The sequence below is a fragment of the Entelurus aequoreus genome, linkage group LG07, assembly GCF_033978785.1.
Source record: "Entelurus aequoreus isolate RoL-2023_Sb linkage group LG07, RoL_Eaeq_v1.1, whole genome shotgun sequence".
Taxonomy (NCBI): domain Eukaryota; kingdom Metazoa; phylum Chordata; class Actinopteri; order Syngnathiformes; family Syngnathidae; genus Entelurus; species Entelurus aequoreus.
In genome coordinates, this window is record NC_084737.1 from 49,098,558 (window position 1) to 49,123,372 (window position 24,815).

General features: G+C 39.0%; 1 protein-coding gene across 1 annotated transcript; it reads right to left on the reverse strand.

Moving 5' to 3' along the window:
• Positions 1-4,740: 4,740 nt before the first annotated feature.
• On the reverse strand, positions 4,741-24,599 carry bgnb (biglycan b). The gene is made up of 8 exons (XM_062052101.1): positions 24,394-24,599; positions 15,720-15,984; positions 10,496-10,608; positions 9,042-9,255; positions 8,833-8,943; positions 6,740-6,833; positions 6,469-6,607; positions 4,741-6,381 (listed from the first exon to the last, which is right to left on the reverse strand). Exons 2-8 carry the CDS (start codon positions 15,967-15,969, stop codon positions 6,184-6,186), a joined length of 1,119 nt encoding a protein of 372 aa, XP_061908085.1. The 5' UTR covers positions 15,970-15,984; positions 24,394-24,599; the 3' UTR covers positions 4,741-6,183.
• Positions 24,600-24,815: the final 216 nt, after the last annotated feature.

A 24,815-nucleotide genomic window follows, 5' to 3' on the forward strand; every position in this document is an offset into this window, starting at 1 on the left:
CACACACACACACGCCAATATTGGAGACTGACGCATTTGTCACTTTGTTTGAAATGAAATATTTAACACTGCTTTAATCAAGTCCCTGGCCCACCTACCCCCTGACTGCATGGATCTTTGAATTGTTGTAACAGGGGTGTCCAAAGTGCGGCCACAACCAAACAATTACACAAGGCGACTCGGTAAAGAATCTGGGTATTATCTTCGACCCAACTCTCTTGTTTGAGTCACACATTAAGAGTGTTACTAAAACGGCCTCCTTTCATCTCTGTAATATTGCAAAAATGTGTTCCATTGTGTCCACTAGCGACGCTGAGATCATTATTCACCCGGGGTGGGCCGCTAGCCTGTGCATTGGTTGGGGACATCTCTGCGCTGCTGAACCGTCTCCACTCAGGACGGTTTCCTGCTGGCCCCACTATGGACTGGACTCTCGCTGATGTGTTGGATCCACTGTGGACTGGACTTTCACAATATTATGTCAGACCCACTCGACATCCATTGCTTTCGGTCTCCCCTGGAGGGGGGGGGGGGTTACCCACATATGCGGTCCTCTCCAAGGTTTCTCATAGTCATTCACATCGACGTCCCACTGGGGTGAGTTTTTCCTTGCCCGTATGTGGGCTCTGTACCGAGGATGTCGTTGTGGCTTGTGCAGCCCTTTGAGACACTTGTGATTTAGGGCTATATAAATAAACATTGATTGATTGATTGATTGATTGATACTTTAAAACAATTTCTATCTTTAACAACCAAAAAGCTGTGAAAACTATGATGCTGTGTTCCAAATTTGGATTATTTACGGAACGTGTGTGAGCTTACGGCTTTACACTTTGTTATATATGTATATTTTGCATTCTACGTTAGTTAGTTTATTGAGTTTACAACCCCCTGGCGCTGTTGTGTCCTGTTAGTGTACTGTTTCTGTACTTGTTTTGATTATTATTGTTTTGTTGCTTGTTTGTAAATGTTGAATATTATAAATAAAGGTTTATAAAAAAAATTTAAAAAGTAAACATGGCTCCAATTCTAGTAGGTCTCAGTTATGGCGCATTTGTGGCAATTTCAAGGATTTTTGTGCAATCAAAGCCCACATTTTCTGAGCAGAATTCTTGCGTGTAGAAGATTAGGAAGGAAGAGAGCAAGAATTTTGACCCTCGCAGTTTGCGGACATTTGTTTTGATGTCTGCTCCGAAGCGCGTGTGAACAAGCAGTCGGAGACAGGAGTGGTGGAACATTGACGTGAGTTCCTATAAAAAAAAAAAATCGCCTATTTTCACCTTTTTATTTTGCAACCATCTTTTTTGGGGAAGAATAGCAAGCTTATTGCTTTTTGATGACGAATCGGTCGGATCAATAAAACCGGAGCTGCTGCAGTTGCAATTATACATATCCGATTTGTATCCACATACGAAAGAGGCCTGGGTCAAATTTGAAAAATTTGGAATTGCACTGTTGACATTGACATGAAAAAATCTAATACAGGTCACATACGTGCCAAAAAATCGAAATTGACCTGCAGTGTGAACGAGGCCTAAGTTGATGCATGTTTTGTACTAAAATTCGTGGGAAAAAATGTTTTAATTAAAATTGTGCAAAATAAAAATTTTAATAACATACATTTCTAAACCTTTCAAGCCAACATTGTTCTGAAAAAATGTGCTGCTTCATAAAAAAAAATTCAAAAAGTTCCCAAAATAGGTCCTGAAACAAGTGCTTTTGTAGTATTTATTATTTAAGATATGAACTTGTCAAAATACTTATTGTTGACATTCATTCTGTCACCATACAGTGTAGATTAACAACCAGCAAGGAAGATTAATCAATGTTTATCCTGTTTTTTTTTTGGTTTGTTTCCTGGTATATAAAATAATGCTAAAAAAATAACCACAATATAGCAAAGTGTTTTACCCTAATTGATTGGGTTATTTTGTTCGAAGAAACCTTTAGTGTTGATGTGCATGCCTGTGCATGCTCAGTAGAAGACTATAAAAATGGGACCCATTACCTCCCTGCTTGGCACTCAGCATCAAGGGTTGGAATTGGGGGTTAAATAACCAAAAAATGATACCCGGGCACGGCCACCGCTGCTGCCCACTGCTCCCCTCACCTCCCAGGGGGTGATCAATGGTGATGGGTCAAATGCAGAGAATAATTTCGCCACACCTAGTGTGTGTGTGACAATCATTGGTACATTAACTTTAACTTTAGCCTTGGGTAGCAATTTTTTATGGGTAGCACATTTTCTCAGAATACCTACATTCGAACATAGTACCTCTTACCTACAAAACATGGTGCAATGCTGCGCATCACGAGAGCCAGTGTGACTAGATCAGGAAATAGTTATTATATTCCTGATGAGGTGGGATATGGCCAGGAATACATTTTCGGGGAAATATGTGTGCGCTTCTTTACACAACACTGGGCCCTATGCACAGCACGTGTTTTTCTGTTTTGCCTGTAGTTTTTATTCATATTTACGAACCACGTCTTTTGAGTTCAGTCATCTTAACCCTGGTATGGTCACTCATCCATTATTTGATTGTTAATTGTAGTAGTATTTCAACTTGCGAGCTCTTTTGACTCAAAACTTTTGTATTTCAAATCAACGTCATTATGACATTATTTGAAATAAATGTCTGACACACCAGGCACATAGCATAATTGGTATAATTAAAACAGCTAATCCCTTAGCTTTTACTAATAATTACGGATATATACCGAGTACCGGTGTCTTTTGGTACCCGTTCTTATTTGGCTCGGTCCAGGAGGCCCGTTAGGATCCTGGACAAATGATACGGCTATCGGTAAATTATTTAGCTGATCGTCGGAATGATGACACGCTGTCACATTAACTTCAGGTGTTGCTGCTACGCGTAAAAAAAACGATCTGATAATCAGCTTGGCATAATCACAAATAAGGAAGCAATACCACACAAAAGTCTCTCACTCACGATCAGCTGTCTAGCGATCAAGTAATCCACAGGCCAATATTAAGCCACTCAAAAAAGTGAAAATTAAAGTAATATAATAATTCAAAAAGTTCCTGAGAAGCAAGATAACATCTGCTGACAGGTCTGTAGTCGTTGTATGACGACACTCCATTGTGCTGCGTTTATGTGGCATCAAAACACACCTTGGCTATATGCACACTCACGACCCACCTAACATGCTAATCGATTGTATTGATTTATATTATATATTTTATATGATAAATCATGTAAAAGGTCTGCGCTCTGCACAATAATAATATGAGTATAGTGTGGTATGATTTGTTTGTGTCAAGACATTCTTGAAAAGTTAAAGAAATATCGTGGTCACATTTGCACAAGTCAACATGTCCAAAAAGCTATTCTCCTTCTTGTCTATTACTGAGAATTTGTTCATGTTTCGGCATGATGTGGTGTTAGCGTTTCAAATGATGCGGAAGACAGCAGGTCGTTTGCAGGTAAGATAATGATTTCATTCCAAGACGCAAGGTAAAACATAAAACCTAGGTGCAAATCCAAGTTTGGCATGAACTTTGAGCGTAGTTCGAGGCTAACTTAGCATAGCGTGACACAATACATGAAAAGTGAAGCAGTGGCAAATAGCTTGCATAACCATTCTGTTAGTCGTGTATAGCAAATGACAAACCTGTGTCGAGTGAACGGCGACACATGTATTTAATGGGGCATGATTAGCATCAATCCTTAGGTTGGAACACTAATCACAAAGTAAATGCAGGTGCGTAAGCTTAGCATCCCTGGCAACAAAACAAAAATGAAGGAGCCAAGTGGCGCTAGGAACAAAACTAAACTTCGATATACAGTATAAAGAATAATAGTTAGCATAAGTAAGCCAAGACATGACAGTAATTTTTCTTCCAACCTATATATTTGCTCACAAAGTGTTGTATCATTTCTCACTTTCTCTATGCATTTTGATAACAATTTAATGGCCTCGTCTTGTCTATCAATCCTGTCATTCAACCTAGCTCATGTATTGTTTAACATCAATAATATTTCTTGGAGACTACCTGGTTCCCGACTCTCTTGCACATCCTTCTCCTCTGCATTTGTTGCGACAGAAACCTTTTTTCTGCCCATGTTGCTGGTGGTCAATGGCTTTGAATTTCAGAGTTTAGCGATGGTGTTAGCTTTTCTTACCAGAGTTTCTCTCACTAAGCCAAAGAGCTCTGTAATTATGGTCAAAATCCGTGGTCAGGTGCGATGCTTAAATAGACTGAAAACCAGGAGTAATAAAGAAATGGAGATAAAGTTAATTTGGTTTCAATGAATATAGTTCTTGAGAAATATGTGTCTTGTAGTGGTTGTGGTTGGCCTCTCTCAAAGCCATATTAAATGGATTATACTTGTATAGCGCTTTTCTACTCTCAAGGTAATCAAAGCGCTTTAATACTATTTCCACATTCACCCATTCACACACACATTCACACACTAATGGCAGGACCTGCCATGCAAGGCGCTAACCACGACCCATCAGGAGCAAGGGTGAAGTGTCTTGCCCAAGGACACAGCATACGTGAAGAGGATGGCAGAAGCTGGAATCGGACTTGGAACCCTCAAGTTGCTGGCACGGCCGCTCTACCACCCAAGCCACGCCGTTCCCAATTATATTAGATCCCTAAAATATTAGCAACATGATGCAATGCAGTTTACATCAGTGCAACAACAACCACAATTATATATATTGTTTATTATTGTGAACATATTCTAAAAGCCCCTATGTTTGACTTCCTTTCATTTTTAGACTGGACATTGCATGATGAATTAACATTAACTTTTACACACCATTAACAATAATGCTTGTTCCACATTAGGATCATAAGCTATTACAATACTGAAATGTATTAAACAGTGAGTGGATGGTTACATGGACGACGCCTGGGCGGATGGATAAAATAGGCACTCAGGTAGAAGGTAAGATAATGGAGGAGTCCTGAATGAATCGGATGGATAGTTTACTTCAATTGATCTATCTCTGCAAAATGGCACGTAGACATCTTTGACATAATTTATTTGCATTCTGTTGATAATATTGGTTAGAATCTGTGAAAGTTTACACTGTAAAAATGTACATATAGCACCATTCAAACATAAAATATGGATGTAAAGTCATGTGTTCAAGCCAGTATGTGTAAAAGGGGAATTTAAGATCCAACAAGGACCCAAAACATCATGCCCGAAGTATACCGAAAATAATAATTGCAATTATACTTTCATGATAATAATAATAATAATATTCAAATGTTTGATTCATTCTTTCAAATGTTACCCTCATTATAAGTTCTTTAATATGATATTCAACGCAGGTGTTGCTCTCTGGCTTAATGCAGCAAGTTAGAAACGTCTTTATTCACATGCAGCAGAAGCTTTTCAGATTACAGAGCGGAGACAGGATAACACATCTATGGTCAAAGCGACTTTGCACTACCAAGCAGATGGAGCTCAAACTGTGCAAAACAATGCATGAACGTCACTTTAGTTTGCAGCACTATTTGTACACTATCCCTTTAATGTACCCAAGCAAAGCTGATGTGTGTGTTGCTCAATCTGGGGCACACCCTGCGACTTTGGTGTGCCCCCTTAAGGGATATTTACAGATAGCGAAATATTCATTAATTCATTCAAGAGAGCCTCTTGACACAGAAAAGACTGGGGGTTCAGTCAGATCAATTAAAACTGCTGAGGAGAGGCTGCTCTGTATTGTGAACCCCAAGTAAAAACAAAACATTAAATGAACAACATAAAGTTTGATTAGTAACTAAAATTCCTGTATGTTGTGTTGTTGTGTGCAAAAAGGACTGTGCACACATTTTCAGATATTACCCATGGATCGCAGAATTTAAAGACAAAATGGCATCAACTTTCCCTATGAAAAATGTATTTTTAAAATTAAACCTTATTGCATGTGGCTTTTCTATTTATTCACTAGTAATCTTCACAACAAAGACATCAACATTGTGTAAGGGAAAATTACAGCTTTATACTGTATATTTTTTTATGATTTTGGCAGGAACCAAACATTATTGGTTCTACACTGGCCACATGATGTCTATTATATTCACTTTATTCTCTTCAAACACAAATAATCAATTAAAAAAAACTAATATTTCCAAATAATTTTGCAGTTTATTAATTGTCCCCTAATACGCTGCATCTCCAGGCAAACCCTCTTCCTCTATTTCTTGTAGTTTCCAAACTGAATAGCATTCCGGTTGCTGGCACAGCGGAATGTTGCAGGCTGCACCTCCCAGTAGTTGACAGGGTTGCCGAAGAGGCTGATGCCATTGTAGAAAGCCCTCTTTGTTCCTAATGCCTTAGGGCAGAAGTCATCCATCTTCACTTTGCCAATGTTGTTGGAATGGAGGTACACAACCTTGCAAAACAAACAGCCAAACATTAATGGCACATTGTTATTATTGTCCTGCTAAAATGGACAAGCGTGGTTGTACTGTGGACTCACTTGTAAGTATTTCATGTCTGGGAGGCCCTTGGGAACATTGGAGAGACGGTTGTTGTCCAGGTGCAGTTCTCTAAGCCTTGACACATAGGCAAGACTTCCGCTTTCGATGTTACGGATGTGGTTAAAACTAAGACCCAACCTGGAACAAAATGAGACAGGAGTATGAAATGACCAATTGCTTCACTGTTGAAGAGTCCTGTTAAAATGATAAGAGTTGTTTATATTTACATTGCGGAATAAAATACATGAAATGCCTCTAGCAGGTGGTTACCTGAACAGGTTCTTATAGCGTTTCAGGTCCTCCAGTTCCACTGCCTGGATCTCATTGTGGTCAAGATGAAGCTCATGGAGACTCTCCGGGAGATCTGAAAAACAAGCATCATCACTAAAAGACTACACAGCAATGGACTCTTTGAAGTTGATGCTGGGAGAACATAAGAAAGATAACTAAAGGAAGAACATCTCAAAAATATCAGTCAAGAATAATGAGCTTATTCTAGTTTAGATGTGTATGTTATAGATCGTCTGATTCAATACTAGGTGATTGGTATCGAATGGTACCTGATCTAAAAGCACAGACTATCACCTAAATGTTCAAATTAATGTTTATTTTCCGTAAACCGAGACATTTTCTAACACAGTTGCTAGAGCGTAAGTCAATTCGTCCAGCTTAGCGCCTTTGTCATGGCAGCTCTTACTTTACTAAATTCTAACATTTTTAACAAGAGTGGCGAAAGAGAGAATGCAGAGAGTACCCGTTATTATTAGGAGGAGGGCAGGTAGTGGGTCCATTGTACATTTTCAATTGGATATGCTATTATTTAAGTTATAGTTATTTAAGTTATTGTCAACTATTCTTGCTATGTTATTGACATAAAGGCTATGTTGAGTCTAAATGACAATCCCTTTTCATTTGTATTACAGAAATACTTTAATGTAATCTTTTTTTTTTCAATTCATTAAATTTTATTTTGAATTTAGCAATCACATAGGCTATTAAAAGCTATGTGTTTTTAAAGTTCAAATTAAAAGCAGCAGCAGGAAAGCTTAACTTGGGTCATGTTAAAGTCCTTCCTTTATGGTAGCAGCATATTAGTTGCACATTTGAACATGATGTTATTTTACTGTCAATATTAAGAAACGTATATAGAATAGAATATAATAGAAAGTGCTTTATTGATCCCTGGGGGAAATTCAGCTGATGTATATGCATATACATCAGTCTAATAAACTATAACAAAGAAGTAGAAAATATTTGGTTGGTATCTGGGTTTTTTTGTGCACATTTTTAATTGAGTAGTGTGAAATTTCACCTTCAATAAAAAAAGGTGAAGACCTGAGCGAAACATGCTCTATGGCCTGTGGGTTCAGAGCAAAGACTTGCAGATTTAGGTGCAAGACCATGTTGAATAATGTAAGCTTTAGATGTATCAAATTGCAGCAGGACACCGTGCGCATGTTAGAACATAGTAGTGTGCAAAAGCCTTAGGTCACTGCTCTTGTAGTTTTATTATTTAAAATATATTGTTATAGCACATATCTTTAGGGATGGTACCTTTCACATATGAACCCATACAGTACTAATTCTCTGTACCCTTGGAATCCATACCGGTACTCAATGATACTAATATTTGGTACTTCATTGTGTCTCGGTGTGTTCATAGATGTAAATTGTATAATATTAAAATATATTTTTATCAGTAAACTGATAATGATAACTGTTTTTACATCTTGTTTTCTTACGCCTCTGAGTCTCATTTGCATGCATTATATAGTAGACTTTGCATGCAGTTCCAATCCCAATACATTAGATAGCAGTAGTGTATAGAATGCAATGTGTAGTAGTCTTTGCCTTTAAGTTGAATGTGCCAGTCTTGTCTTTTGTTGAGCCCTAAAAAGTGTTTATACTTGTAGTGTATTTCTTACACACCAGTTGTTTGATTGTGACGTGCATCTTAGTTGTTTTGATGTCCAAATGTGGATGTTTTGAAAGCCACCCCAAATGTACTGTACATGCCATATCCAATGTAAATTAGCATTGAGCTTGCACATTTTAAAAAGTGCAGCCTTACTGTACTTCTAAGCGCTTCCTATCAGGCATGCTTGCTTTGTTGGCATGGAAAATTGCAATATTAGCTGAAATTAATTAATTATTTAAATTTGATGGTCAGTTTGCATGGTAAACTCCAATATTCCAGCAAGGATTCAGACCACATATCCATCCATGCAACGTTCTTCTTTTTACTTATTTCATGCAATTTAGAATCTTCTATGAACTAACATTTCTTTGACATGATGTCTTTGGACCCAAAGGGAACAGAATGCTCTGAAGTTTATCAACATAATGCCTTTATGAGTTGTTACCTTTGGGCACTCCAGTCAGTCTGCTGTCTGATATGCGCAAATAGTTCAGTTTGAGTCCTTTGAAGGCACCTGGCTCAAAACCACTGTTCTGGATAGGGTTTGCTCCCATTTCTGCAAAAGAGAGGCAACATTTTTTCAAAATACTCTTTAATCATTTAAAATCCACTGGAATGACAAAGACAAGAATAGTTTTGTTCAGTAATTTTGACCTATGCAGTTCATGTTGACCAGTCCTGAGAAGGCACCAGCTGGCACCTTCCTGATGAGGTTCTCGTGGATCCGAATCTCCACCAAGGAGGCAGGCAGGTTCTTGGGGATAGTGGTCAGGAGATTCTTGGAGAAGTAGAGCTTCTGCATGCTCTTCAACGGGACAAAGGTCCTGGGGTGGACTCTGGAGATGTAGTTGTTCCTCAAAGACAAGCCCTATGAAAAATGAGTCATTGTAATAAATGTATTTGTCTTCAAATAGCAACACAAGCAAGATGAATAAAGTTCCACATGAAACATTGGAACCTCAAATTACAAACCCCTCATTGTACAAAGTTTTTGTTTTTAAAAAAACACAAACCGAATAGAAATATGCTTTGTTGTAGAAACCTTGTCTGTGTGTACAAACTTTTCACCTATTGTGTGCCTCCATGGCAGCCATTTTGTGCCTGCAGCACAGCCATTGTGGGCAAACTTATCGATCTCCGTCAGCGGAGAAGTCAGCAGAGCGATGTCGCAGTTAGCTACTGTGCTAATTATTAATTTTTAGGCATTTTACAACAATTTCCAACGTCTGCAAGATCCACGAGTCCAAAAAAAGCAATGGACAAGTGATGTGTATTTTGAAACATTTAGGAACTATCCACAACGTTGTCGACACTGCCTCCCAAGCCTCCCACTTTCTTCGGCGGAACACAAGGAAGATAAGAAAACACTGTTATGTGTATTTTATTTTTCTTTATTCGTAATTATTGTAGCAACCTGGCTGTTAAGGAGTTTTGTGATTTCAAACCGAGAGTGCACCACAGGGCTATAGTGACAATGTGTGTGCATGTGGCGGCTACATAGAAACAGGACCAGTTCAGCGGTTATTTTTTGGCTTTGTTATTAAAGTAGAAAGTTGATTCATCACCCCATTGTTACAGTTTGTTTGATATACAGTACTGTGTAGCACTTTATATTGTGTTCAAAGTGTACAAACCTTTACTGAAATATGGACTTTGTCGAGGCTGGAACCTATTGTTCATATGTATAGTGTTTCTTTTGGGTACATTTGCTACAAATTGTTTTATTTACAAACACTGTTGAAGAAACAATACATTTCATAAATGGGGGGTCCACTGTACCGAGATCATTACTTCAACGAGGTTTTTCTATATTGCATTTATGTCAAGCTGAATATTGATGCTCCGCAGAGTGAATGCTGTTAAGGAGCTTTTCTGCAAGCTTGTCTACTCCCATTTGGCCTGAGATTTAATTTTTCACACAATTAAATCTCTCATAGCGAGGTGTGGAGGGTGAGAAAAAAAAGTAAAGGATGTAAGTCACTAAGTCTTTTGGGAAGTGGAAGTTCTTAATGATATTTCACACCACCAGTGAAGCCAATCTAAGCTGACTGTATTATACAACCAGGAAAGCTGAAAGTGAATGCAAACATTCAGTGTGATTATCTTACGTATAAATTGGTGAGACCCTTGAAGTCATCCTCTCTAAGCTCGGTGATATGGTTGTTCTGAAGGTCCAGGAACCTAGTGTCAGGAGGAATTTTACTTGGCACCTCAGTCAGACCTGGAGACCAATAAAAACACAGAAGGGAACCATACTTCATTAAACACTTCCATGGGTGACTTGTGAACCAACACCCTAAAAGCTGGTTTGTGTTCACTCTGCAGCCACTTTGGAAAATGAGGAGGCAACGTGTGTGTTAAAACCTGTCTCAGGCCTGAGAATTAAACCAATCACGGTGCCACACAATGTCAAATGAGCACTTTGGGCTTCCTAAGCTATTATTTTAATGAGAGGTGGACATAGACACAACCCTGGAGGTCAGTCGCAGACGTCACAGCAGCACATATGTCACAGTCATGGTTTGTCTCAGACTAAGACATACACACTCATGCACACACACCAGATGGGGACACCAGATGTTTTCTGTCTGGTTTCCGTTTGACCAAAGTCACAGAGGCGGCAATTTAAAGACTATCAGCGTAAAGCTCTCGCAAAATCAAAAGGAGATGGCATAAGCTCACAGTAGGCAGTGTGTTTGTATGTGTAGAGGAAAGCTGGCACCAAGGAGAATTACCTTTTTGGGCTTCTTTAGAAAAATGAAGTGCAAAGAAATTGTGAAAATGTGCAGTTAACGATGTGAGTGACAGCCATGGCTTTCAAGGGAGCACTTAACACGGCAGGTACGGAATTCAAATTTTCAACTGAAGATATCCAAATCAACGGATTTCCTTTTGATTTAGAAATAATTATTTTGTTTTTATTGATCGCCACAAGGTAAAATCTCTTTATGCTCTATGAATAAATGCTCTATATTTTCAAATGCTTACACACTCATCAAGACAAAGACTGCACACACCCGCTCATTGTTTTGTTTTGTGATGATTGCTTGCAAAAAAAAAATCATGCCTTATTAGTGAGGTGTGCATAGTCCATATTGAAGTCCCGCTTAAGTTCCCAAAACGTATTCAACAATTACACCTGAGCCTCACTATTAAGTCATTTGAGTAGAACAACATGTTAGTTAGTCCTGATTATTAGCCACATCACAGAGCCATGTATCAAATGCGGTCAGTTGCTAAAACTGACCACAAAAATCAAATCCAGACCAGAGTGGACCTCATCTGGACCACGAGCATGATGCAAGCGGGTCATCTAAGCTGCAAAGTGCCAGCTGTCCAACTGGGATTCAGCGTGCCACCAACCACATCTACCGGTCCGAGCTGTCCAGCAGAGTTAAGTTTAGATACGGCTCTGGCTTTACTGAGCCACACCCTCTGTGTCACCACACGGGATCGAACTCAGTCCAGTTTCGGTTCAAATCCCATGCAGGCTTTATAGAAGCATGGCAAGATGCGTGGCAGCCTATCTCATTCAGTAATGCATCTGCAGGGATCAAAGTTAGTATCCTGAGCATTGTGCTGTATATTAAAACATTCCAGACTGGTTATGACCTATATGGTCCTCTGGGAGCAAAGCATCCATGCCAGAGGAGCTTTGAGCATATATGATACCACCTGGATGAACCTTAAATGCGGAATGTAGTATCAAAGCTGATAGACCTTATGAACAAAGTTGAAAAAAAATATACACTGATAAAATGAATCTTCAAGCACCCTAAAACCCCACACTGCAGTTTTTCACCTACAAAGCCACAAAGCTTAAAGCCGTTACCACAGACCGACAAAACTAGCACCCTCTGCAACCCCACAACCCCTTCACACAAATACTTAACATCATGCGGAGATGCACACTGAGAGGAGACAGACGACGCCACCGAATACACATCTGTTCCAAATAACCATCCAGGAAATTATATGCTTCCACATTTACCCTCTGCAGAAACACCAGGGTTCCACAGTAAATACAGAGGGTTCACAAAGTGATGAATAAACAAAACCATTATGTTGAAACACGCTCAATGGAGAAAGTCAAAGATTTTCAAACCTGTAAATGTGGCAGATGTGGCAAATTTAAAACTTGATTTTGAAAACTTTGATTTGAAAATAAATGACTCTTACTTTAACAATAATAATCATAACGTTAACTTTCATATTAAAGGGGAACTGCCCGTTTTGGGATTGTTTTGCTTCTGCCATTCACAATCCCTATGTGAGATAGGAACACATTTTCGTCTTTTTTCTGCATTCTAAATTGTAAAATAAGGCTCGTGCTAGACGGCTAACAATGTAGCTAATCGGACTCATCTATTCCCCCTACAAAGCCCTCTAAATAACATTCTAAAGCCGCTAACAATACTCCATTTCAATTCCGTGACCTGCATACTGGCCAAGTATTAGCGACATTGTTATTATAAGAGCTAGGGCCGAGGAACAGCGCATATGACCACGAGGTAACTGCATATGCAGCTAATGACATAGTAAGCTGCTGCTGCTACATCACCTGTGAGTTGGTGAAAGTTTGTGCCAGATTATAAATCATGCCTCTCGCTTGTTTAACAGAATGTTGTGGCCATAAACGGAGAAGTTGGTCATCTTTGAATTTTCAATTTAGACCTAAAGACATTAAGAAGGACATGACAAAACACTTGTTTTCTCTCTTTCTTTTTTTTTACCAGACGATTAGGGATTTTCTAACATGTATCATTTAAACAGGGAACACAAGTCCTGTGCTGAAAGATACAACCATCCCATAAGTCATCATCCCAGTGAGGGCAGACGTTATAGAATAAGTGATTGTTTTATTATGTTCATAGTTTAGCACTTAGCAATAGTGCTAAATGATACGTAGTGTTTTGGTATAGTTGGATCTGCTTATCACTGAGCTTCTAAAACTTATAGCTCATCATCCATATAGTCAGATTTAATAATATAAGGTTATAGATCATCATTTATACCAAAGTAGCTATTGTTGTCTCTCATGAAGTCTGCCATGATTGGCACTAGTTGCTTTTGTTGAAGGCAATAGCAAACGTTGCGATGCGCTCTGTGAAATGAATGCGCTACCGTAATGCTTAAAATTACCACAATACGTAAATATTACATGTTATTATGAATGAGCCTGTAATTACATTACATATATACAGTACTTACAGCATGTATGATAAACGTTGATGGAGGGTGTTGGATTTTTTTAGGGCACTTTATAGGCAAATAGATCAAATCCCCTCTGCCTGCATTGTTACCACCCATTGCTAGTGTTTATTTAAGTTTAGAATGCATAAAAAAGAAGGAGATGTGTTCTTGTCTCACATAAGGATTGTGAATGTTGTGCAAAATATGAAAAAAATGTAAGCCATTTTGAGATCGACATAAATCTAATTTTCGACTGCTTCCCTTGGATTAAACAAACTGATATTCCTCATGGAGCCTTTCTTACGTGAATTGTGTTGACTTTATTTATCATAAAGTATAACTAAAGAGGTTTTTGCATGGAAACAACACATGTGACATTCATGTTGCTGGGAATTGTTTAAACATACCGTCCTTTCCAGACTATAAGCGGCTACTTTCCCCCCACGCTTTCAACCCCTCGTTTTGTACAATGTTAATAATAATAATATGTATCTGTCTTATTAATATTAATTAATTATTCATTAATTTAAGATTATAGTATTGTAGTTATTAATTAATGGATTTTTCCATGTTTAGAACTGACAAATGAAATTGAAGAATCGGTCACGGTGGACCAATGAAATTGTTCACATTTGATCAAGCGCACTCTCACAATCATTAAGTCAGCCATTTAAAACGTCATCCACTTACCTTCATCATAAAGAACATATGTCAAAATGCACACGACACACCCCTAAAGCCGAAGATGATCGACTTGGCAATTGAAAAAGGAAAGAAAAACCTGGAAAAACCGAACGACCACGCGCCGAAGAAGACGACTTTGTGATTCCAGCAGGAGGAGGAGAAAGACGAACGCCGCACCCAATGACCTCTCCGGTGTGCTGCTGAATGCCGTGTTCCAGGCACTAACCTTTGCTAAGTATGCGAATGAACACAAGCGCCTGTGTACAGTATATATTTCATGTTGCAACGTGTACACACTAATAGATTTGTGCTGTCAATATATGTACAAAATAAAACGTGTCCAAAAATCAGGTGAGTGCGGCTTATACTGTATATAGGTGGGCTCTATAGACCGGAAATTACGGTAATGCACGTGTAGATTCCCAGTTTTTAAGGTTCTAATGGCCTTTAAGGTCCATCCAATCCAAGTCCTTAAAAGTTGAATTGTAGGCATTTGTACTTTATAATTGTTGAAGACGGGCAGCACGGTGCCTCACAATAAGAAGGTCCGGGGCTCAATCCCTGGGCTCAGGGTCTTTCTGTGTGGAGTTTGTACATTCTCCCCCTGGCTGTGTGGGTTCCCTCCGGGTACTCCAGCTTCCTCCCACCTCCAAAGACATGCACCTGGGGATAGGTTTATTGGCAACACTAAATAGTCCCTGGTGTGTGCATGTGAGTGTGAATGTTGTCTGTCTATCTGTGTTGGCCCTGTGATGAGGTGGTGACTGTACCCTTCCTTCAGCCCGAATGCAGCTGGGATAGGAAACCCCCGGAAACCCAATTGGGACAGGCGGTAGAAAATGGATGGGTTGTTGAAGATGCTCATCCGAAAGAGAACTGAAGAAATAATTAAGCATCTTGGTCAAGCAAGTCCTTAGATTCAACTTTTGAGAACTTCGGTAGTTCAACCACTTGTATATTTTTTGACTAAATTCTTGTGAGAAGGCATTGCCCTAAACATAAACAAGCTTGTCTCCTCCTATTATTATGTCTATTATTTGTTCATGATTATGTTGTTTTTCTTCTCTGCTGCCCTCAAACTACATCCTTCACTCTTTGCTTCCTCTCAATACATCAACTCTCTCACTTTTCACCACAGCTTAGTTTTTTTTCATGTACAAATTCCTGTTCTTCCACTTTGTATCTGCACAAAAAGTCTGGAACAGAAAATCCTTCAAAGCGATGCCTCCCCTTATCAAAATATACTTGCAGTATCCCCAGGGATACATTTCTCTATTTGAAATTAGAAAAAAAAAAAAAGATGGCTTTGCTCTCTGGAATATGAAAGTCATGCAAAGCTCAGACTTTTAGTCAGTGTGTGACTCAATCATATTATCACAGATACATTTCCATGTTGCTCCTTTTCCTTTACACACACACACAGGCGCACACATCCACTCAAACACTTTCACCAACCGAGGTCAGAACACTGGACCACATGGAGTCGACAGTGGCAGCCGAAGGGGCACACGGGCAAATCAGGCCGGGGCACCTCTCCGATGGCCGAGCCCTCTTCCTCATCCTTCATCATGGCCATCATATCAATACTGTCCAGACTGTCCAAGGCAAAATCCCAGAAGCCTTTCTGCTCGAAGGGCAGGGCAGTGGAGGGGGAGAGCAGCTGGGCTATGCATAGTAACAGCAAGAAGGAACAACAGGACTGCATTTTTGTTTGACACACCTGGAAAAACAAAGAAAGAGGAGCAGAATTAGATTATATTGCAAAGTGCAAATGGATAAAGTCAAACATGGAATATAAAAGTTTCAATGATCACATTTTGCTGGTACTTTGGTCATTAAAGCTATATGAACTGGCATATACAGTGAATGGTACCTAAACTCTACATTCAGTAGCCTAGAGTGAATTTATGTAAAAGCTGCTTTCAGCAAGTTGCTGCATAGGGCTAAAGTTGCTAAACCATTCTGGGGAAAATATTTGCAATTTTTCTTGCAGATTTCAATTTGATTCACGATTTTCTTCAAATCAAGCTTCAGTGCAATATTTATCATGTACATTAACATTTGCAGACTAAAGTTGGAAGAACAACGTTTTAAACATTTTCACCTCACCATTAACACATCTCGTCATTGGCGAGCGTTTGTCATGAGCATTGTCAAAATACAAAACCCGAGACGAACCAGACTCGATGAGACTCACAGCGCCATCATTGCTTGCAACACTGCATTCTACTCTCACCTCTCAGCAGCTGTCTGGGCAATGCTAAAGTGAGATGAATTTGTCAAAATTAACTTAATCTTTGACATCGATAAAACAGCTTTGACCTGATCAATGTGGAATTCCAAGGCTAACATGGAATGCTAAGGTCACAGCTACAGATCGTATAACTGCGACTGTTGGCAACGTTTTTGCAGAGCAACACACAACCATGGTTTCAGTGCATGGAAGCCCAGTTCTAACTTTACTCATGAGGTCTCCCTGTATTTTCTTGTAAATACTCAAGGCAACACTATTTTCTGTGTATAGCGCATGGTTGCTCTCTGCTGTCATACAGGTCCAGCTAGACCTTTTGTTCAAGTGTACAAAACATTCTGCTGTTGTTTTTGCTACTTTACGTTCAAGCTAGCTAAGCTGTTAGCATGGCTTCTATTGTTTTCTGTTCTCTTTATTTATGTGTCGCGTGGTTAACTATTTGTTGTCCTTAAGTGACAATATTTGTAAAAAAAAGTTTTATGACAAAATGGAGGTGAGAATTAGGATTTTAGGACCACTTTAGGATCACTTTGGCTGCACAAGCTAGCTACCTCTTGTAGGATGCTTTGACAGTATGTTCGTGGAAGCCTGATGCTGCTCGTCGTTCAATAAGAGATCAACATTTGATCGATTCAAAAAATGTCGTTGACTAACTTTAATGGTTAATGGCGACTAAGTTGACTCATCACGGCAGCACTAGCAGTGTAAGGAAAGTAACTACTGGCTGTCCGAAAAGTCGCCGGATGACTTCATCACGTCGTTTGCCGAATTCATTGCAAGTGACAATGTGGGAGGAAGGACTAACTCTTGGGAGAGATTAAAAGTTTGAATTTTTTAAAAAAGATGATTATAATTATACTGTAAATTTGTCTGTTGATTCTTAGCTTGTTTTCTTTAAACTAAAATAAATGTTGTTCTGTGTTGTTAAATGTTAGTGTATCAAATTTGATCAAAAGAATGGAAGGATATTCCTGATATTCACTGCACAGTGATATGTGCTTTTATGTCTCCAAGACATCCAAAAACAGTCTCTCAGACGTGAACCAACAGCCAATGTTTTCCTTGTTTTCAATGGTTAATGTCAATGATTGCGAGTACTTTGTGAGCTATGTATAGTTGTCGGTGAATAATGGATTTTGTAATAATACGATACAGTCTGATGATCCTAAACTACATAGTCTAAAAATTTATACCACACCAAAAATCAGGCAATTGAAGCCACTCAAACCACAAAATGTCGCTGTTCGCTTCCTGCACACCCAGCTGAGGTCGGCTTTCTCTGTGGGCCTAGCCGTGGAAATTATTGCAATGGTGCAGCCTAACAAAGCTGCAATTCATTTACAGAGGAAACTCCCTATGAGGAAGTGCAAGTGTGTGCATGTTCCTCTCACACAGATGCGTGTCAGCAAGGCTCCATGATGTCAAGGCTGCATGTGCATACACTGCTAATTGAATTCTCGCGATGTGTTATTCTGCCAGTGCTGACTAACCAACACTATAGTGTAGACACCATTTTCTATTTAGACTAATCCCTATAAAAAGAAAATAAGTGACTGGGCCAATTGATCCATGCGACTGGAAATTTGGACCTTAACCATAGAGGCTAATGGCATGAAGCAAAGTGCAGCCTCTTTCTGGAGCCCAGGGTGATCTAAAACCCTTCAGTCTTAAACATTGTCGTGTTAACTGCTTTTTTCAACCACAGCTGCATAATCCGACAGAGCTGGAACAGTTCTTCGCGTTATGGTGCCAATGGTTTCTGGTTTTAAACATAATTAAGACAATTAAAAATTGGTGACAAGTATCAGTGTGGAAAAGTGTGAGGATCTGACAGCAGCTACTCAGTTGATGTACAGTTCCACACTCACTTAGTTGAATTCAAGATCTTGGTTTAGTTAATATTACCGTATTTTCTGGACTCTAAGCTGCTACTTCGCTACTACGATTTGAACCATGCAGTTTATAAAACGGCGAGGCTCATTCATGAATTAAATAGTTTGTATTCAACAAATAATGTTCATACTACATGGACAAAGACACTGGAAGGGATAATATTGTTTGTGCTATGTTGCGAACTTTTGAACGAGTTTGTTCACTTCAGGTGCTGCGGGTTGAAATGGTACTTCCTGCTTCGTGCCTTGAACCGGAAATATAACCGTCCATAGCATTTTTGTGCAAAAGAATTCCTCCTTCAGTACTCGAAGCAACGTTTGTAAGTTTTAGAGTATAACTAAAACAATTCATCCTTACTAAAATGTCCCATGTCTGTATGAGTGTTTTTATGCATATTTATAAGTGCTATTGTAATGTAATCAAGCTAGCATCGCTACATTAGCTAACACCTTTACAAGTGTCTTTGTTAGTATTATTAACTTACAATATATATCTGCTTACAGTCCCGTACAGCTAATATATGTAAAACTATTTTTTCTTCTAAAATTTGGTGGGTGCGGTTTAATTCCTGATGCGCTCTATAGCCTGGAAAATACAGTATATAAGAGATTAAGACATTATATCAATATTATGCACTATTATGTTGAAAAAAAGTGCTTCGAAATTATTTGGAGACCTTGTCGGCTTACAAAATGAAGCTTTTCTGTCTCTTTCGTAATATATAATTTCAGGCCTGCCTGGATATATTTCCGGGGGATAGAATTATTGTTTGGAGTTGTTTGTGGCCCTCGTTTAAGGGTGCCATATGTAATAATTTCATGTCAAGTCATCATTAAATGGCCCTGATATGTCAAAAGGCATTAATAAAACATGTTCTTTTCGAATACCTTTATTTTGGGATATGCTCATTTGAAAATTTGATTTACAGCCCCAAAAATGTTTTATTGTTTTTATTTCGATGCCCCGTCCTCCACCGTTTGACCAATTAGAAGTCAGTGAGTGTGTCACATCCAGGTTGCCAGTTATGCACCACCCTCTTCGTCTGGCTACTGCCACTGGTAAAGTTACTAAACATGTCAGACCTTAGTCAATCTAAAAGGTGTAGTTACGATTCTCAACGTATTCATGACAAAGCCAGGAACAAAACGAGGATTTGTATCGGGGATGCCTTTGAAAGAAGGCGGAGAAGATTTTTTAATCTGACGCCATACTTGCTAATTTTCTCTTTGATAGGTAAGTCAGGCATTTGCGTTTTCTTATTACTTGTAATAAATGGAAATGGACATTTCGTATGTAAACTATATTGTCCAATACAGTCGGGGATCTTGTCTAACAAAGCTAGTATGTTCGTGCAACGAATGCTTATAGTGTGATGCTTAGCATGCTAGCCCGGTCAATGACACATTGACATACAGGGAAATATATGCCCGTTAGCCTGTATGTTGATATGTATTCGAACTGACAGGTCAAAACATTATTTTGACAAATAAAACCTATGTGGATATGGATAGTGTCAGTGCCTATTTCGTTCTCAATATGCTTAAACGCTGAGGAAATAGGTTCCAACATTAGCACGGCGAATTGCGGTTTCTGGTACTGTATGTGCATCAAACACATATGGGGTCGCTTGGCACAATATAATGCATTACTTGTAATGATGTTCTACTTTGTGTTTTGACATGGTAGTAGGCTATTAGATTTATGCGTTACATTGTTTTTGCGTAACGTGGGTTGGCTCATAGAATCGCACTCTGCACTGAAAGATGATGATTTGCGTACGTGGAAGAGAATGCAGTGCGTCAGGTTAGATGCAACATGGAGTTATGCTGAACGGAATGTGGCGGTAATTGTACTGTTGACCTTGGCTTGCCATCAAAGTAGGCCCATGCGATATAAAACACATTATATATAATTATTTCGATGATGGTCCGTGCGGTCAAACTAGATATTTTAGCAGGGTAATGCCAACAATCTGTCCCGACTCCCGACGAAAATATTGCTGCGTAACTTTACAAATACATTTAGCTAATCGACATCAGTAAAATGTGGCGTATTTACTTGGTAAACCATCTTGCAAGACGGATAAACAACAGAAACCTACAGTGTAGGGCTCGTCGATTGCCATTTGAAGTTCCTTGGAGTAGAATTCGGATTCGGCTGCGTATCTGGCAACCTCAGTCATGGAGAGTGGGAGGGGACTACAGAATTTTGACCGTGATTGCAGTACCATTTCTGGCCACATTACTACATCTGGCACCTTTAATGATTGTCACAAACTAAAATAACGACACAATGTATAACTGTATAATATAATTTTGTATATGTTTTACTACTGTCTGCAGTAAATTGTTCTTGTTTTGGGGCAAAAATACTCCATTGTCCCTTTCTTCTACTTTAAATCAACGATACAAAAAAAGCCTCTATGACGTGGACCCGATCTGGCCCCTTCGTTTGTTCCCTGCAATATAAATAGAATCCAAATTATACCATTTTGAAGCAAAGAAAAAACCCCAGTGGGCTTGGCTTGGTCAGAAGAATGTAGCCAACAGGACAGAACCAGGGCGCATGCACAGTGGTGCACAATGACACACACAGAAAATCTGGAACGTTGCACCAACAGACACCTACAATTTCTGCAACATGTGCAGTGCAAAATTATGGAAGAAAGCTCAAATATATTGTTAATCTGAAAAAGGGTGCACTTCTCTGAGGTTTTTAGACGCTCAAACCGATGATTTGTCTGTTTTTGTTGGGCTTTGGCGCCAAATGAGGTGGATTGGAATAAAAGCAAGCAGAAGCAGACTACCGTCTCCCCAGAGTAACTGGTAACAACAAGATGGTAAAACTATGAGACATCCCTGGGTCATGGTGGAGAAAAACTTACTTATTTGTTCTTTGAGAAATCCTCGCTTCCATCCTTCCAGTTAGGCCATGCAGCTTCTCATGTGAGATGTAAACAAACAAATATTTTGTTGTTTGTTTGTTTACTGGCCAAGTTTCAATACATAAGTCAAATGCTTCGATTGAACTACTAGTAGCTGTATGTTTGAATGTGTGTAAAAAGTTAAGAGGAAATTGTATATTTTAAAGGAATTCACATTGATGTAGAATCAGAAAGCATTGTACAGTACAAAATATTATCATTATGAATGTAAAATAAATAGAAAAATTAAGCTACCAAACTGGACAAAACCCATAATGTTAATAAACTGTGAACTGATGAGACGCCAATGAATTAAATATAAATTCTGAAAGGATTGGATGCAAGAAAAATAGGAATTGGCAGATAAGACATAGGAATAATATTCATATATTCAAACTTAATTCCATCCCAAATGAAACTAATAAATAACCCCCTGACCACACTTCAATTTTTGGAGATTGTTAGTGCCAATAATGTTAAAGCATCAACATACTTTTGGATCAAACTGTCAATTCTCAGACTGTTCGTCAAAACTCTTCACTGTTAGACAATTCTGCATCTTCACCAGCTTCTATTCCAGCTCAGAAGCATTTAGGGATTCATTGCCCAGACAGGTATAAAAGTTTATAGAGGAATGAATTCCAGTGGTTTAGTTATATTTAAAAGAGAATGAGATGATTGAAGGGTGTGAAAACCAACTCGTTAACACTGTAGCCTCCAGTATATTGGTGGTTTAAGGTTTGAGAGGTTGGCTTCATATTTTCTATATGGACTATCCATCTTCCATCAAGCGGTCATACCTTCCATCCATCACTAATATCTGATCCAACTGTCAATACCATAAGGCAGGTTTTGCCCTTGCCAAACTCAGTATCTATTTAAGACTTCAATCTGTCTGTGTGACAAGAGTAATTACCCTGGCATGCTGTGAGTGAGTCAGAAGACTCACATAACTAATTAAGTCACATTGTTACACTTTGAATTTCTTGATTTGGATTCAAGTCTCATAAAAACAATTAAGGAATTTGAGTGACGTGGTGATATTTGATGACTATGTTTCCACAATATTTGAAAATAGGTAGCCATCTTAAATTTGTTCCCCCTCTGTGGCTTTGTCACACTGCCAAACCGTCAGATGATACGGACTGGAAGAGGAGTTAAGACGGGGTCATGAGTTTAACAAAAGCTGCCACGTCATGTCTCCACCAGCGCAGTAGAACACCCCTGAAAAGTATGGAGGCTGGTTGCATAATATTAGTTTTAAAAATTGGCTATTAAGGTAAGGTTTAATGTAAGTAGGCGCAAAGTTATTTAGATAAGTATTTAACGTTCCTAAATTGGCACTGCAGACAAGTTTTAGGGTTGATAGTGTTGATCCAGGTACGTAAAGTAGTTAATTAGAGACATAGGAAATGTTAAGGTTGGTAGTTAAGTCTTTAGTCAGAGAAAAGACGATCCAATTGCTAAATCAATTATTTGGAGAGTTTGCATGTATTGAAGTTAGGTTTGTAGGAAGGTAGGTATTGGTATTTCAGAAAAAAGTTAGGTTGGTAATTAATGATAACATCAACAAGATAAAACAAGAAGAGTGTAGTTAAGGAGGAGTATAAAATGTCATAAAAGTTGCCATGTCTAGGCTCTACTAAACGCCTGAAAACCTTTCTGAGTTAGTTTTCTATTGTTGCGCCAAGAGGGAATCTAATTATATCCTGGGATTTAATTGTGTTTACAGAAAGTGTTTTGTAACAAGTCCATGTTATTTTGAACGGGAAGCCAATATAAAACACAATCCAATAAAGCTAAACCAACACAAACGTAAAACTCTCAAGTATTCGCCTCAGGGCCAAGCACTAGCAAAAATACATTATGGAGGTGTTTTGTTTCGAAAAACCCTCCTTAAAAGGGGTTGGTTTATGTGCCTATTTTTTCAAGACATTTTTTTTTGTGTCCACGCAGGCAATTCCACACAAACTAAGCACATATACACAGGACAAACTACTGTATAGGCGGGTCCAGTAGAAGTCTCCGGGTGGAGTTAAGTGCCTCACGGTGGCTGTAATTTGGTGACTGCTGCCCCTAAAAAAGGAACTGCTTGGCAACTTCATGAGGCGGCCGAGCTTGGATGTGGTGGCAGGATGCAGAGACAAAGTCAAACTAGAGCAGAGAGCAGAGCTGCATGCAAAAGAGTCAAAAGGAGGGAAGAATGCAGAGTTGTCAGATGTACTTTCTTCTCATAAATAATGACCCATTCAAAATATAGAGTGGTACTTTGAGATGGCTGCTGAGACAAACAGGTGGATGGAGACGCACACACCAACCCACAGGGTGGCTAATAAGCAGGCTAAGTAAAAGTGGCAGGAAACAGACACGCTTCATTTTCGGTGTCTGGCCAGGGACACCACACTGTTTGCTGTGTCTCTGCACAGTTAAGGTGACTCACTGTTGGACGTGAGGTCACAGTAACAGGAGCAATGGGGCCACCAGGGGAGGCAGCCCTATACCTTTTAAAAGTGTTTGCATCAGAATAAAACCCAGGTTGCTGACGACAAAGTAATCATCTTGCTGTGGTAATATTTGTATTACCTTCATCCTATGACGCATGAACAGAACAAACAGAGGCTGATTATGACCTGAGACAGACAGATGCATTTGTTGCTGCAGTCAATTATATATCAAGTCTGGTATAAGGAGAAGGGTGTGCTGATTTCAAGGTACAGAGCGCAAACAATAATTATGTCCTTTTTGGCAACACATTGCACCATCTAGTGTAAATGTGGAGAGAAGGAGGCAATCAGAGTACAGTCAAGTGTCTCAGATCATGCAAATATTAGTCCAATTTTTGAGGAAAGGTAAATTAGTAAAAAACTTGTCACATATATTACCATTACCATTACCATACGTGCACAGGTGAGAGAGTTTAAACTCTAATGCCTCACTACAAAAACAGTTTAGAAATTGTATATTACGGTGAAACTGTATGTGCAGCTTTATATTGCTATGAAAAAATAAGAGTTACAATTTGATGACTGAAATGAAAAACAGGATAATTCATTGTTCCCTACCTTTTGAGTAGAAATATAATATTAATTCCAAATTCCAAGATTGTTGCCTCCCTCTGTGCGTCAGATTATCCTGCAGATTATTGGTTTTCTATGTTCATCACATTCAGGGATTATTACAGTATTTCTCTGTGGTCCTCTGACATCCAGCCTCTGCTCCTCCACCACCGTGTGCCTCTGTGAGCCAAGTCAGGACTTACAGCCCATAAAGTCAACAAGCCAGCCTCCTTTCTCCCCTTTTTTGGATGGAGGAGGAGGAGGAGAAGTAAGAGTATACTCTCTTCTGCCGTATAAAAAAAAAAAAAAAACGCAACACTAATTAAATGTATTGCATCTGATGAACACCTTTGGAGCTCTGTGACTGTTTTGACAGGTGCATTGCTCTCTTCAAAATAAGAATAGCATTTTCAAATGTCAGTTAAAAG